The sequence below is a fragment of the Atractosteus spatula genome, chromosome 27 (assembly GCF_055471065.1).
Source record: "Atractosteus spatula isolate fAtrSpa1 chromosome 27, fAtrSpa1.hap1, whole genome shotgun sequence".
Lineage (NCBI taxonomy): Eukaryota > Metazoa > Chordata > Actinopteri > Semionotiformes > Lepisosteidae > Atractosteus > Atractosteus spatula.
The window spans coordinates 2,210,415-2,227,631 of NC_142732.1; the positions used below are offsets into that span (position 1 = coordinate 2,210,415).

Genomic DNA, 17,217 nt, shown 5'->3' on the forward strand with positions numbered 1-17,217 from the left:
AAGCCAATTAACCTGCAAGTTTTTGGACTGTTGGAGGAAACCAGGGCACCCAAAGGAAGCCCACACAAACATGGGGAGAACATACTAACTCCATGTGGATACTGTAGCACCCCTGGAACTGAACTCAGGGCCTCAGTACTGCAAGGTAGCAATGCTAACCCCTGTGCCACCCCTGTGAGATTGTCTTTGGCAAAAACAGCTGCAAAACCATCTCCAACTGAATTGGAGGTGATCTTAGGTAACGCATTAGGGATGTTTGTGTCATTTATCACTGTATGGTTTCACTATATCTGACTGTGCCAAGAGTATTGTTTCATAAAAGAACATTGGTTCTCTTGTGTCAAAGTTTCACTGTCTTCCTATAACAAATACTATGAAAAGTCATTCACTCAAATAGAGCTCCTGTTTCTGGTATTACTGTAAACATGTTTAATATCAGCATTCTTACTGACTGATGTGGTGGTTATGACTTCATGTTCCTATTGAGACCTGCGGCCTTATTATTACCTGTATACTGTCTTTTTCTAATAAAACCATCTTAAATGAACAATCAACTGTTTTATTCTTTTCAAGCTATAATAAGGCCCTGTGAGTTGATATCTCTCAGATTGATGTGTTTTGATTTAAAAGCATGCAGACTTTCACTGAAGCACATTATGTAATCAATCTTCAAAAAAATCTTTAATGACACATTGTGTGAAACAACAGCTCCAAAGTGCTTAAGATTAAATAAAAAGGCGGCTACAGTTCTTAAATTAGAGGGAACCTTTATTTCTACATTAAATTGATCATTCATTTAAAAGACAAAACTCTCAAACAGTAAACATAGTGTGCTTGTTCCAGCACAATGACAATGACAATGACTGAGAAAGCAAAACAATTTGTTGGCCACATTTAATGATTAACGGCTATTTATAACTACTCACAGGTCTACTGTACCACATAAAATTGAGAAACAGTTGGTTCTCAAGTAGACTATCTATGTTGAAAAGTGAAAACAATTTTCAAAGCCACTCTAAAAAATATCCAAATAGCACTCAATAGCTCTCAGTGCCAACATAAATCAATCAAAACAAGGATGTATTGCATATAAAATCATTTAATGCTGCCAGACAATTCAGTACGTATCACTGGGCATGTGTACTTTTTTTCTGACACTGAACCTCTAGTTTTGCTTGTTTTATGACAGCAAATTGAAGGAAATATAACTTACTGCTTCTGAAAAGTTAATATGAGCAGAGACTTGTGGCTTTAGCAATGAATTAGGTTATACAGCCTTCTGCTGAATTCTAAAGTCGAAAATACCTAAGTGTGTATGTTTTTTTATTTTTTTTATTTTGTTCTCAGTACAAGCTAAAAGATGTGTTCTATATCTTTTTTATTGTTTTTTTTGCACGTTTATATAAATATTTTACTGGAAATGTGGAGTGTCATGGAAACAGGCCATTGGCAGGTTGCTGTGATTTCAATGAAGATCTCATCTGCAAAAGAAAAAATGTTTAACATAAAAGAACAGCACTGTGTTGTGAGAATTAACAGCCCAGCAGTCTGAGTCTGAGAATTCCTATAGTTTCACAAAAAAAGCCCTCTTTTTCAATTAGGTCATGACATGGAAAAGCATTATCAAACTTTGAGCAATGCTTTTAAAAATGTAACTGCAGTAATGCAGGAAGTATTGTGGGAACTATTGCATCTGTATTTGTTTCACCTTCATACATTTTATTTAATTTTGTATATTTTTATCATACAGAGATTCATAGTTTATTGTGTAAATAACCCTTTTATATTATTTCTCATCACCTGGGCATGTGCCATGTGCTATACAGTACTTATGTTGTGGCTTGGCTACTGCATCATTTATATGAATATCTACAATTGTTTGCTAAATGGTTTTAAAATTGTATTTTATTTAAAATTCTTTAAGAATTTACAGGACTATATCCTGGTTGATGCAAAGAAAGATGCAGTAAATTATCTTCTAAAACCTTGGAACAACATTGTCTGTTTTTCTAAATGTGTTGTTCATTTTTCATGGGTTTTCAAGTGCCTCTGCAAGCATTTTTAAATTCTAAACAAATGCCATCAAAGATTATGGGTATTTGTTTTGATTATGGTTTCTCTTGGTTCTGCATATAAAATATTGAAACTTCTGTTTGAATACTTTTCTGTGAACTATTGACTTCAGGACGTTTGTAGGGAAAACATTTCAGTCTCTACTCATTATAAAATGCTAGAATGTAGATCTTGAAGAATACTTAAATTGTGCCTCCTACGCTACAAAGGTCCATGAAGATTTTTTTCTGCTTTTGAGATAACTCTACCAACTCTGGGATGAAGGCTCTACAACAAAGAACTTTGCTGATCCCTGGAAAAAAATCTGTTTCTTCTTTGCAAGAGAGATTGAGTTTCAGTGTTCACTTACACCTTTTAGCTACACCAGTAGCTGCGGTATTATTTGAAGGCTACAAATTTGTCTGCTACCAAAGGCTTACTACAAAGGTCATAGACTAGAAGTAAGACTGCTTCATTTTTATATAAGAATTTCATTGCCTTAATTTGAGTTCTGCATGCAGCACTTGTAAGTTCTGCAAAAAGTGTTTTTTACTCTTTTGTTTGATGCTGCAACAGTGAAACTACAATATGAGGGCACATGTGGGAATTATGAGCACATACATTAATAATGAAAATTGGAAGCTACTCTCCTCACAGTTGTGAATTTCATTAGTAAAACCCACTTCCTTTCTTTACTGTTGAACATTATTCCCTGAGATTCTTCAGAACTTGACTGGATGAGTTCCCCGTATTGATAAACTCCTTTTTGTGCTTAACAGTTAGTTGACCTTTTTAATAAGCTAATATAATTTTGTATTGTATCCTTTCTAATTCTCTAGTGTCTTTGTTGTATTAACAGCAAATAATCTAAAAGGAGTAATAAAAATATCAGCAATATTTAAACTTAAAATGAGGTGAAGGTGAAAACTGCTTTTGATAGTGTTCATTAATTGCTATAATAATTACAGTATTACAGTTAATCTTAAATCAAAGAAACTACTCTAATATCTGAAATGCAGTAAAGTACACATGAGATCTCTGAAACATTATAAACTCTTCAAACAGCATACCTATTCCATTGTTTTGGCACTTGGTGAAACAGTTTGCTCAGCCTCCTTCAGTATCCCATCGATTGGCATCTCCTGTGAGAGGAAGAAAGAATGCTATCTTGTTGAAATACAGTTTTTGCAATGTGGTGTGACATAATCCAGACCGCTACCTGTTTAGTACTTTCTTACAATTGGTTTTTGTTGACTGAGCTCCTCTTGGACTGGTTTGGCAGTAGGGAACGCCTGTGGAGATACACCAACAAACAGTATTAAGAAAGGGAAGGAAGGGCTGCCAGCCCTAGTTTGCTATAAGATTCCTTTCCTACATCATTAATATCCTGTCAATTACTGGGACCAGGCAGGTATGATCATGAATTAAGGTCTGGATTCAAGTGCATCTGACAAGAAAATATTTTTTTCTGCACACACAAGTTTCCTAATACTGTACTTTTAGGGTTTATAAAACTTGCCAATAACCGATTTAAGAAAAGCTACCAACTGAGCTTTATACAGTACTGATACAGGACTGAATACAGTGTTGACACACTGGAAGATTTCATATTTTAATGATACAAAGTTTTAAAATAAATTTTAATAGTTTGTCCTCTTGCATGACAAGACCCATACAACTAAATCTAGCAAATCTATTTGTAACGGTATTCCTTCTGGCTGAAGGAATGAGTTTTTTGTCAGTTTTCTTGTTCAAAAATGCAGCTTGTGACAAACTCTAGAGTATAAGAAAGCTTTGACAAGCTGGATCTAGTTTCTTATCTTCCTTCAGATTTGCATGAGAGAGGGCTTAAGCTGTAGAAACCTTCAGAGGTGCCTAAGGACTTTTGCACAGAAATGTAACTCAATCCATAAAAGATGTGCTTTAAACCGGACTTGATATTTGAATATCTCCAGTTGTGACTAAATGGGTAACTGATATACTGTAATGTTTATTTTTTGAATGTCATATAATTTCACTCTTGTTTTATGTCTCTTCTGATGCTGTGCACTAACTAGAATGTCTAGTTATACAAGCATTAGCTTCTGAAAGAATATTCAGGGCAAGAATGTTGAGAGCATTGTGCAGCTGTGATTATTTCCCCTGTACATTTCTCATGATTGTTTTTATCATGTTGTTGTTAGATTGAGCTCACCTAACAGCCCTGTTGTTGCATATAACAAGGTATTCAACAGAAAACATCAGAAAATGCCACACACAATGAATGCAATATCACAGAAGAGATGGAAAAGTTTCTTTAAAATTACTGAAAAATAACAGCGTCTGGTATGAGTGGATAAATCCTGTCAGACTGAATATATTTGACCTAAATTTCTAGCCTTCAGTTAAAAAGTCATTTTATCATTTGGAATTGACAGTTATTTATTGCTCGTTACATGCATCCACCTTCTTCTAAGGAATATTTTGCCGTCTCTCCTGATGAAATTTCCATTCTCCTGCACTAGTTATCAAAAATGGCTTAGAGAAACCATTTCTGACAACCAAACCACACCTCAATCACACTGCTCATGAAAATGAATGTCCCCTGAATTTCAAACATCTGCAGTTCAGCTTTAAATAGATTTTGTTGGGATAGATGGAAACAGATCATAGACATACAGTAAGAAGTGAAAGGATGGGATTCAGGATAGGTTTTGCCCCCAGCAGGTCACCAAGCCCAAATGGCAAAGAAGTAAACAAACATATTCAAGAGGAAAGAGTAAATTGGAAACACCACTCTTTCAGTGTTCGCTTCACGTTCATCTGCTCCAAAAGACAGTAGTTCTGAAATGGCAGAGAAACTGTGGAGCCGATTATCTTACATTGGCAATTGTGCTGATTTGACTATAATGGGAAATTGAGAATGGAAGGGAACTCCTGCAGAGATGACAAAGAGCCCACTGATAATTGTATAATACTCTTCTCCTTTCCCAACATAGGAAGGACATGATTAATAACACCATAGATGACTTCCTGCTGATAAATTAGAACTTAGTTGATTGTTTAGTTTGTGCATCTTACCTTAGGGCTTTGGGAAGCAAGCTGCTGTGGCACAACAGGTGATCCATTTCCAAACTGCAACATCTACAAAGAACAAAGCACAGCGAACACAGAGAGATTCATTTGATTGCAAAATCTGGCTTAGATTGTTTGTTTTAATGGCTCAGGTAGAAGGGTGGCATGGTGGTTTCTTTTGCTGCCTCACAGCTCTTGTTTCCTGGGTTCAATTCACTTTTCTGTTTTTTTTTTCCAGGTGCTCAGGATATTTGTCTACATCTTGTTCTTGCATGGGTGTGTTTAAGCTTGTTTGGGATAGAAAGAGAAGCAATTTGGCAAGGGGGGAGGGTTGTGAAGTACAAGTCTTTATATGTGTGAAGATTTTTCTACAGGAAAGACACTTTCTTCAGGTCATAGTGACCTGCTCAAGCCTTGTGATCTACCTTATCTAAGTCAAAGCCTCTCACACCAGGTCTGTGTCATGAAAGTGTCATTGGGGAAGGGTTAAGATTAGTTAGCCAGAGCTTTCCCAGCTACTGTATGTAGGAAACATTAGATCCTCCAGCTTCCAGGCAACTGCAGGATTGCAGCAGATTTCAGTGAGAGACAGGCTGCTCATCCAGTTACTGCTAACTCTCTTGTAATGCACTGTGGTGCCTGAATCCTGCCAAATAACAAACACTTTGCAGGTAGGAACATTGGCAAAGTATTTGGATATATAAAGAAAAGTGAAAAAAATACAAATTAAAGTCTTCTCTTACCGGGTTCTGTGATCCAAATCCAAATGGATACAGCTACAGAAAAAGAAGTACATTAGTAGATTGATATAATGGTTTGTTTGCACTGTGTAATGTATTTTACAGGTATTTGACAACAATTGGGATATTTCTTAATTTGCTAGTGGTGTTTCGCCTCTGATGAATGGCGTATAATGGTCCACATTTGCTCTGCAGGCAACTTACTCCCTACAAAGCCAATGAATTAGATGGGCAATTTGCCCACCGCTTGCCTGCAGGAAAAATTGGTCCCTAAAAATTCAAAACAAAAAGAGATGAAAAGAACTTACAATTTCAATACTGCGTGCACCAGGAGGCTGAGGAATTTTGTGCTTCAGAAATCCCTGAGATGGAAAAATCTAAGGAGGAAAAACATGGATTTAGTGGCAGACTAAAACTACTACCACAGGGGCAGTGAGCCTCATTATACATCTGAAGCAGCTATGGTGTAGCCAGTGGATCTGGCATTTATGGACCTCTTTATGCACAAAATGTTACCATGCACTTCCTATCCACTTTATCCAATCCAGGGTCACGGGAGAGCCAGAGTCTATCCTGGCAAGCAACTGGCATAACGTAGGATACACCCTGGAGGGGATGCCAGTTCAGCACAGGGCACACACAGGCACAAACACATACACTCATACCAGGGCCAGTTTTCCCAGAAGCCAACTTTTGGACCCTGAGAGAAAACCAGAGCACCCAGAGGAAACCTACAGTACACGAACATAGGGAAGACATACAAACTCCAAGCGGGTGCCCCCCAGGAACTGAACCCAGGGCCTCAGGTCTGCAATTTGATCTAAATTCATGGGACTCGCTAGTCTGTGAATGAGTAAAATAAAGGTGCACAAGGCTTACTGATCCAGGATATTGGGGATGTCCCTGATGCTGGCCTGGAAATCCATATGGAACCAACTGCACAACAAAACAATGTAGGTTAGAAATCCAGCAGTGCCAGTGGGAAGAGTTGGGATTCTTCAGTTCTTAAATTATTTGTTATTGCTAGTTAGATGGCAGGACAATTTAAGAGGAAACAAAACTTCATACAAGATATACTGTATCTCTTGTGACAGTCAAGACAAGAACAGGAGTTAAATGCAACAGCCTTCCTTGGTACAGTATGTAATAGTCATGATGGTGCATTTCCCAAAGAATCATGCGAGCAATAAATGTCTGTAACAGCATTTGACAGCGGAAGCTGTGATGAGTCTTACAAGCTCTACGCTGGCGTGTTGGGGCATTGCGGGAAGCTGAGGAGTCAGGGGTGCAGCAGCCGGGGCATCACTCTGCTAGGGGAACACAACACATAAGTGTTCACATTTTACTTTCAACTGTGGATAAGCAGTAAGTTTAGGAAGATGACAGATGTACTGTAGAATTTGCTTTGCCTTTGTCCTTTTCTTCTCAGGGCCCAAGCTGAGGTACAATCTCAACTTGTTTAGTTTATTGATATTTCCAGACTACAGTGTAGCTTTTGTTATTAATCACCAAGGAATGAAACACAGAAGTGACATAACCAGGAAGTGTAGGCAGGCTGATGCTCAGGCATTAGGTAACACTTGTATTCCCTTTCATACCAATCACGCATGCATATACTCAACTGGACCCATTTTATCATCAGATATGACTATGTTGTAGCTTGGTTTTCATAAAATCCATCTAGTTTTTTCTTCTTTGTTCGGATAAAACTAAATGTATTCTCTTAAAAAAAAACTTTTCCTTTAGTAATGATAACTACAATTTTACTATACTGTATGTAAGGTAACATTTGGGCAAATCATAGGTTGTACATACAGTATATAGGCATCTGGATGAACAGTGCTCTGAATTTCAAGACTCGTATTTAGAAGTTACAAGATAAAGTCAGGTCTATTGCTTCTTTTTTTTCCATCACAGCAACTCTTATAGTGTGTGTTGCTCTTGGTATACACGTGTTGCACTTGTCCACACAAAATGTTGTTAACCAAATGAATTTTAAAGCTGTTATTTTGATGTCTTCTACAATTCATAAGATTAATTACTGGTGCCCTCTTTCACACTTATCTATGTAATATTTATTCTTTGATTTATTGTCCCTCCCTGCATAGTAGAAGGATGCTTCAGTGGTTTCAGTTAATTTAGAGATCTTTATTTTTTAGATAACATCTTCTTATCTTAATAATTCATTGCTGTTCTCTGCCATCCTGCAATTTAAGATGCAGTACTTTTATCACACTAAACCTTCCAATATTTTGAAGTTCCTGATTATAAGACATTTTAATTTTCTTCTGTCAGTAACTATAACAATATGCAGAATACAAGACACCTACTGTATCCACCTTTATATATGAGGCCATTTTCACTTGAATGGTTAAATGTTTTCTGTCTGGCACTTGCATTTATAAACACTGCCAAGTTTTGTTCTATTATTTGCAATTTCTCGATTGCCATTTTCTTTATTTCACTGCTTTGTTCACTGAGTCACAGTGTTGGCAGTGTCTTGGCCAATATTCACCTACAGTAAGAATTAGGTCTCAACTGACATGTCTGGTTAAAAATAATGCTAAGGCTCCACTGGCCAAACAAATAACACACCTGTATGTTACCCATCTGTCAAGTTGCGCATTAGTGATACTCATCTTTTAGAGCAGATACAATATTACAGCTTCAAATCTTGAATAAAAAAGATCTTGCAGACTTACTGGTCCATACTGCTGAGGATATCCAGCTGTTTGGCCTGGGTATGAATATGGGTAGAGCTGTGTTGGAGAAGACAGAAAAACTGTTGTCAATGAAGCAGTTTCCAGTCTGGCACTACTGATTCTCTTATTCTGCTTTGCTTTGTTATGTGCATGGCAAATAGCCCACTGGGAGCTTTTCATATTATATTCCTTGCATGTTGTGCATCACACCTTTTATGATCAGTTCTCTTTTACTGCTACCTCTTAAATTTGACAATCTTGCAAATGTAAAAGTGCTTCAGGAAGGGTTTATGAAAGATGATTGACTGATAAAAGATTGTTGAGAAATACAACACATTCCTACGGTTGGGAAATGCAGTTCATGTAAGCAATATGCCCCCATAGTATTTCCACTCAGTCAGCTTTAGAAGTTCTTTGGTATAGCTACAGTACTTGTTGTTACTATGTCAAATAGAAATTTACATATAAATAGTAGGGAGACAAATAATAGGCACAACATACAAAATATATTAATTAATCTTAATAGGATAAAAAAATTCAAACTTCTTTGGAAAAAAAACATCTTTCAAAAGAAAAAGGCCAAGATGAACTCTACAGCTGATGCTATTTGCATCCCCTAGTTTTGTTATTTTCCCACTGGATTCAATTCAAGTTTTGTTTTGGGGACAATATTTGCAAATATATGACTTGACATCAGGGTCAATGAAGCAATAGAGATTTTGATATGTTACTTTTTGTACTTTTATGCTATTTTCCAGATTCATACTCCTGATGTCTGTTAAATGTTAATTTTGGAAAAAAGAAAGATCATGATACTCAAATCTTGCAGTGCTCAGTTAACCTCAGTTAAAGGTTTGTCTTGGTATGGTGGGTCAACGCAATGCTACCCATTGAAATTTACAAGGTATTTCTACAATTAAACCTTGCATTAACTTAACTTTGCCATGGTTTGAATCCTGCATTACCATATGCCTGTTAGCTTTGCTGTCAATTTTACTGTGCTTTACTAAACTAAATTTTTGCCCACAGTATACCACAATTCTAAAGAGCTTTGGATGCCATTGCTCCTAACATTTCAATCTGTACCCCTCACTGGAACAACCATAAAAAAGGTGAAAATGTGCAATTCACTCCTAACCCTAAAAATTCCTTAACATTTACTAGATAAATTCACTTTTGCAATGGTCTCAGCATCATAAAACCATCCACAACCTGTTTTTAACTTCCACTTTTCCATATGGCTTTTACTCTACCCTGATGGCCAGCTTGATGGCCCTCTGTCACTTTCCTAACTGGGTGATGAAAAACCCGGTTCCTAAAAAGTCTCAGCTGGGTTTCAAGGTTCTGGAAGGGGACTTACCATTTCAATGCTCACATGGCCTGGGAGCTGAGGTGAAGGCTGGGCTCCTGCTGGGTGGTTCTGTGTGTGGAAGAAAATAATAAATGGAGCATGAATCCTTTCCCTTACAACATGCATTTCAGTAATGCTTAGATGGGAGCTTGTTTAAAATAATAGTTAAAAGTATTTGTTTTCGATATGTATTGAGTATCAGCCTTTGAGCATGATGTGCACACTCTCCTTCTGCTTCTGATAAATCTGCATTTTTATTGCTTTTCTTGTACTGTAGCCTTGATTAGATTTTTGTTTTATTATGCTTCATATAGATTTATGAGCTCCCTATAAAGCCTTCTTGAAATTGACTTTGTATGGAGCTCTTTGTTCATAGTCTGTTAGTTTTGTATAATGTTTGTTTGCTTTCAATTTACTGATTACTTGACAGTGGTTCTAATAACTCCACAAAGGTAATAGCTATATTAAACTTTTGCTGCGCTTTTCTGGAACATACTGTAAAGGCTTTTTCAAACACATTGAAAAGTGAATAAATTTCTGAAGTGCAAGCAGCAAAGCTTGTCACAGTTAACCTTGCATTGTTTGTAAAGGCAGTTTATTTTAAGTAATGAGCGCGGCTAATACTGATGATGTATAAGATATTTATTGGCATTGCTGCTCATTGGAAACCGTTATGTAAATGAAATGGTAAATAATGTACTTATTTTTAAAATGACTTTTAGTCAGTGCATTTTTTCTTTCAACTGAATTCCAATTCCTGTAAAGTCCTGGCATAAGTGTGGTTTTGACCTGCATGTTTGGAATTCCTTTACCAAGATGTGTTTTAATTTGTAAGGCACAACCAGACCAACATACTTCAATTCTTGTTCTTCACTTGATCCATATCTTATATCCAAACTAGGCTGGGGTTTATATTTGTAACAGAGCTGATAGGGAGAATTCATGAGGAAGGGACCAGCCTCCTGTTCCTTTTGGAAAGGGAAATTTACTATAGCCAGTCAGCCTACCAACTTGTGTCAGAGCACCTAAAGGAAATCCACACAAACATAATTCATATTGAAGGCACCCCAATGTGGAATCAATACGGAGCTGTGAGGTAGCAGTGCTAATTGACACACTTCTATAGCTCCCATAGAATACAGTATATCCATCTATTGATTATCAATGGTTTAATGGATTAAAGACATTAAAGTACAGTACAGTATGTGTAGCAATATTACTGTCACACTGAGTTGATATTTTCAAATAACAGGAATGAATACTCACTGAAATTGGCATCTGTGGCATGGGGAACTGTTGTCCTTGAAAGCCGTAAGGCATGAGCTGTGTGACAGAAAAAAAAATGCTGTACTATAGTTCAGTAGTACTATAGATCCGTGATAAATTGAAGAACCTGAAACATATTTAAAAAATGAAACCTTGAGGCTTTTACCAAATGTTGAATCATCAAAATTCACCAATGAAATCCTTTAGATCAGGAAATGGCATCCATTGACATGGCTACTATAACTCAACTTACAACATGAGAGTCTGTTTCATGAGGCTCAAAGAAATACATGTGAGGAATGTTTCCTGTCACTGTTGCAAGAATGTAATTAGTTTAGCCAAAATGTTTTTTTTTATTAATTTCTAAGGTATTAGGAAGGATACACTGAGTCACATAAGAATAACTTGATGAGTAGGTTTAAAATAAATAATGGAATAAATAATATGATACATTTTTATAATTTTCAGAAACGTCCAATGTAAATAAACAGGTTGAATGACAGTCTGGAAAGCTTTAGTAACACCTATTAAAATCATCGGGTACTTTTTCCGTCAAGAAAATTGTGTTGTTATTTGACAGGAAAAAAATGTCGCAATGACTTAAGGTTTGACAAGTCTAGGCAATAATTTTTAAAATGTTTCAAAAAGGTTTATTTTTGTGTAATGAAAATAAATAATATTCTATAGGTCTCGGTGAATAGTAATTTGACACCATTCCTGGCAACAGCCCTGATCTAATTGTGGAATAACAAAGCACAAGGCAGGACTTAACTCTGGACAAGACCCCAGTCACCAGGACACAAGCATGGACACAAGCACACAGGGACTCAAGTAAACCTAGCCATTATGTCTTTGATAGAGTATGTAGAGGGAAATTAGAGTACCCGGGGACAACCCTCACAGACAAAAGGAGATAATGCAAAGTCCATACGGGTGACACCCTGGACAGAATCAAATTCAGGACCCAAGAGCTGTGAGCCAGTAATGCTGACCATACCGCTCACAATGAATTTTCCAGAGGAGAAAATATAAAATGCTTACTATTTCAATGCTAGCAGGCCCATTCTCGGCTGGCTGTTGGGCTGTATCTTGCGCAGCAGGATCTGGGCTGTTGTGCTGTAAAAGACACGAGGAAAAACATTAACTACTGCTCTGTGTTGGACACACAAGAGCAGTATTCGCTGTTGCTCAGATTTGGTTGTTATCCTCAGGAAGCAAGACTGCCTTGATGGTCAGTGAGGCTCTGTTGCCTTACTGTTGGAATACATTTTTACCATATATTTGAACATTCTATGTAGTTTATACTGTATTTGTAATCAACAATTGCTTCTTGGCTCTAGTACTCTTCCTAGAGAACGGGAAAGTGTGGTAGACAGAGGTAAAAGAATCCTGTCCAATTAATATTGATTCTTGTGATGTATCACAAATTGGGAACCCTTTCAGAGTTACAGCTACTGTAGTTACATGACTCAGGCTTGAACCCGAATTCATGTCTGAGTTCTAGTTGAGTCAATCAAAAGCTCCCCCTCAACTTTCTTTCCCTTCACTCAATCCTTCAGGTTACTTCAACTGACAAGCAATCTCAGGTACCGTGTGGCCTTGGGCAGAACTGAAGCTCGTTCATAATCGCATCACAAATATTTGGATTCATACATCAAAAAAGCACTTCATGCTTGTATCACATTATGTTCTCCCTCACTGAAAAATATTAACACAGGATCAAAAAATAAACAATATATGCTAATATTTCTCCCACTACTGTGATAAAGCTGAAATCAATTTCCTATGCACAGAGGCAGTCCTGAGACATGTGCTTCTGTTGGAAGCATATGGGCTGTAGCCTGGTAATGTGTGCCTCTCCTGCTTTGAAACCAGTGGAGGAGAAAGAAACAGAATATTACAAAAAAATTAAGAAAACAGCTTACAGCCTCATTGCTTGCTTTGCCAGGTGCCTGCAGCTTCTTTTGTTTTACATATCCTTGAGGAAACATCTAGAATAAAGAGGAGGATATCCATACTACCAACACTTATGACATGTCCTGATCTAATAAACAGAATCTGAGATGCAAGTTTATTGATTACATCGAGGTGGAAAAAGTCCTGCAGAGAGGCATCTGCCCTCTTCCTTTGAAAATATGTTTTATAGCCTTCTGCTTAATCTGTTAGGCTTTGTGCACATGCTAGAAGCAGTGTGTCCTGTATCTGATCTCCAATAATATTTAAAATTATGCTACTGTACATAAACTACAACATATTCCTACTATATGTTGTATATTGAATATATATTCCTACTTTCTACTCTAAAGCAAAACCACATTTCAGTGTTAAACAGCAGGAAAGCAGCATTTGTGAACTTACTTGTCCCAGCTGTGTCGGGACGCCAGATTGCTGGGTGGGGAATCCATAAGGCACCAGCTGGAAAAGGAATTAGATTGGAATGTTCTCTCACACCTGTGTATTTTACATGAACCTAGCAGTTGATCACACTCAGCCTAAAAATCTAATGATGTCTTTCTGTATTTGTTTATTTTCTTCTATTTGCAACAGCTCTTGTTTCTTAGGGCATGTTAATCATCATTGTAAAAATAATTATCAAACTTTTTTTTTTCAATTTGTCAAAATGACTGTAAATTTATGATTGGCTGCATGTAAATAATATTAAAGTAATATTAAAGTATCAGTAACATGCATTTGCATGATAAAATCTGCTGTTTCCTTCTCATATTTTTGATAACATTTTGAAAAAATGCAGTACAATCAGTAACCACTACTGAAATTGGGGTTGATAGTGCCCATTTTCTGATACTTGCCATCCGAAATACAAAAAATGCTTGAGATATTCAGAATCTATAACAAATTTCTTGCTGGTTTTAATGTAGATTTGTTATGTGGATTGTGACAAAAATGCTTCAATCATCCCACCTACTGTAAGTGCTATTCATGTGGGAAACCCCAAAATTCCATAAGAATTAAAACTTCCATCTTAGTAAAATAGCATTTTCTAAGATGTAAGTTTCTCCAAAAAGCTATGAAAGCTTTAGGCCACAAGTAACCGAAACAATGTTCTATTTCCTATACAGAATGTCTCAACTGATCCTGAAAAATTACCTCTATCAAATCAATCACCTGTCCCAGCACCCTTTCTTACTTGGTAAACCTATTCAGCTGCTGACTAGCAATTTGAAACTCTCAAGTAATTTCCTTTATATTGAATGCCTTTCCAATTTTAAATGTGAAATGTGGGCCTTGTGTTCAATTATTTATTTTGAGAAGAGTCATCACCATTATCAACTCCTGATAACATGGAAAATGAATAATAAATCTACATATTTCTAAAATTATTTATGTTGTGTGTGATGTGATGATTAAAGATCAGAAGCTTACAAATTCTATGCTGGCGTGTCCCGGAAGTCCATTTTGCTGGGGGGATGATGGATTGAGTTGCTTAAGGGTGAAAAAAGGAAATTAGATTTCAGGCTTTTGAGTTCACATCCCCTCCTAGTACTAAAGATTATAAACAAATATTATGGCAGTATTCAGTCATCAAATGACATTCAATAGAGGAGCTAACATTTCAGTTCCATGCCATTTAAGTAGGTTTCACTTACAGTATTTTGCCAAAATTAGTGTTAATTCTATACTGCATTATAAGATTTAGCATGAATTTAAAGATTTTTTTGTTGTTCTCTTCCACTCATTTTAGAGCTGTTTGCTGCTTGATTCTTATTTATCAACACTTTATCTTTCGAGTCGATCAAGTATACACAGTATATATATATATTCCACTCACTATTCCAGGATGCTGTGAGCTAGCAAAAGCTTGGCCATGGATTCCATACGGGAGAAACTGAAACAAAGAAATCTCACGGTAATCACTTTGCTCTCTGCATTATGGTGGTCCGACATTTCTTTGATTGTTTTTATTTCATTTTGTATATTTTGCAGAACTAATCTTGTAAAGCAATATGTCAGGCCTGAGACTACAGGTATTCCAGGAGGTACACATTATACAGAAACTTCTGTGGAATTATGGAGATAAGTCATTAATATACAGTAGGGAATTTAGCTAGTCATTATAGAGAATTCTGCCAACACTTGGTAAGTCTACTTACCAACTAAAAAACTAACTAAAATATTTTCATGTTTTGATCAAGGTTCTTTTTAGATCAATTTTAGTCACACGTGCCAGGTATAGTGTTTTCTTTTCTTACTGCTACCAAGAGTGAAAACTGAGTGGACAGAGAGATACTGACACACAAAAATGCTCCGCTTACACTGTAACTGTTTAAAAGATAATTCACTCAAGTCAAAACTGAACTCACCTGGAGCCCCTTTCCCCTGATGAGTTATAAAGTAATAGCAGATTTTATAAGCAGGTGCAATAAATACAGCAGCTTTAGAAACTTTCTGTCAGTGTGGATTTGCTTTATCAACTCAGTCAACTAAAACAATTTTCTGCAATAACAAGCCATGATTAACTTATACTTTGTAATGTGGTTTAACCCATCTCCAAAGCAGAATTTGCCATTTCAAAGAGCTGAAAATGCCCAAATAAACACTTACTATTTCTATACTGGCAGGGCCAGCCCCTTGTTGCTGAGGTGCCTGTAAACATGAAATAAGAAATTCACCCACTGTGACTGTAGAACGAGCAAGACTTTTTAACAAGAAAAAACTTGAGCTAGAAAATGACATCTGTACTGTTTGTGTCCTTAAGCAATTTTAATTATTCTGCCAAAATAATAGCTAAAAGATAATGACAAGGAATATTAGTGGACATGCCAGTCAGCATGATATACTGTAATATTCTGAAGAACAGACATGCTTTTTGGCCTGTACTACACTGACATATTTACCCATTGTTTCTCCTTAAACTCTTCTGCAGGGCAATATTTTAAAAGTGTATGTTTGCCTTTCACTGACAATGAACTTTATGAACTGGAATGTCTGAATGGCAAGTTAATTAAATAGCCTTTTACATTAAGATGGACATAAAACAAAAGTTATAAATATCAGTATATTATCCTTATTTGACATGCAGCAATCATTTTCATTAATTATGAAATTTTCTTGAGAAAAAGATCTAGTCTCAAGCCTCAAATGTACTGTAAATACTTACAGGTGCTTGAAGGCTTAAGCCAAGAAGGCAGGTGAATAAAATAAGCATCTTCATTTTGGAATGAAAGTCTGGGAATAAAAAGAAAAAAGACTTAATTGTATGTAGTTAAATAAAAACATAAAGCTGGCTCAGATGCTTAAAGTTTTTTCTTAAGTTCCGTAAGAAACTTCAAATGTTTTTGTCTAAAAATGATAATTATCAAGGAAAAGCAAATGTATACTTGTTACTTGCCTCTGCATATCCTATATACAGTATCTGCCTTCAGGAACTAATGTAAGCTTAAATATAGGGTGAAGTCTCAGAAAACAGCTCCAAAGAATCATAACTATTGTATTTCACCTCCATTGTAATTCATAAATCAGTACATAATGATATTCAATATAATTCTGAAATGTACTAGACCTCAGATAAAAAATGAAAGTCAAATCAAGGTATGTGAAGCACATTAAGCACACTACTGCTACTGTAATCTTTGAAAGCCACTCTGATTCCTGAGAAATGAACTAGGTGTAGGAAATCATCCTCACCAGTTGAGTAAAATGAAAAATAAAATAAAATTTTAGTAAGAATGTCAAAAAACACATTACCTTATCCGATGCAAGAGAGCATGAACTGTATCCCATAGCTAGAAATGTTCGAATTTATACCCTGTGTTAATCTGAAACCAGCCAACCAGCTTTTACACTGGCCATGGAAATATCTATACTTATAGATTTAAGAGATAACTAGAGGTTTTGACATTTGGTGTGGCCACTTAATTATAGCTTATAAGCCATATGAAAACTGTTCAAAACTCTTACTTATTAACAGCAGCAACTTATTTTATTCAAGCAGTAGAGTATGTTTCATCATCATCAGCATTTAAAGTTCTACAATTTTAGCAAATAAAATGCAGACAGTTGCTGCTTATTTCTTATTTGTTCATTTTTTAGC

At 36.2% G+C, this 17,217-nt stretch overlaps 1 protein-coding gene across 3 annotated transcripts; it reads right to left on the reverse strand.

The window, feature by feature from the left end:
• Window positions 1-759: 759 nt before the first annotated feature.
• Window positions 760-16,888, reverse strand: LOC148814135 (uncharacterized). 3 transcript variants are annotated; one of them, XM_088907123.1, is made up of 19 exons: window positions 16,872-16,888; window positions 16,285-16,352; window positions 15,729-15,770; window positions 14,956-15,012; window positions 14,550-14,609; window positions 13,524-13,580; window positions 13,091-13,156; window positions 12,207-12,281; window positions 11,166-11,222; window positions 9,909-9,968; window positions 8,549-8,605; window positions 7,082-7,156; window positions 6,726-6,782; window positions 6,155-6,223; window positions 5,850-5,882; window positions 5,113-5,175; window positions 3,291-3,344; window positions 3,123-3,194; window positions 760-1,481 (listed from the first exon to the last, which is right to left on the reverse strand). In XM_088907123.1, exons 2-18 carry the CDS (start codon window positions 16,336-16,338, stop codon window positions 3,123-3,125), a joined length of 1,008 nt encoding a protein of 335 aa, XP_088763249.1. In that variant the 5' UTR covers window positions 16,339-16,352; window positions 16,872-16,888; the 3' UTR covers window positions 760-1,481. The 3 variants fall into 3 exon arrangements, with proteins under 3 accessions (XP_088763249.1, XP_088763250.1, XP_088763252.1); XM_088907124.1 differs by having other exon boundaries at window positions 1,431-1,481; window positions 7,082-7,153; XM_088907126.1 differs by lacking the exon at window positions 13,091-13,156 and having other exon boundaries at window positions 1,431-1,481.
• Between the last annotated feature and the right edge of the window lie 329 nt (window positions 16,889-17,217).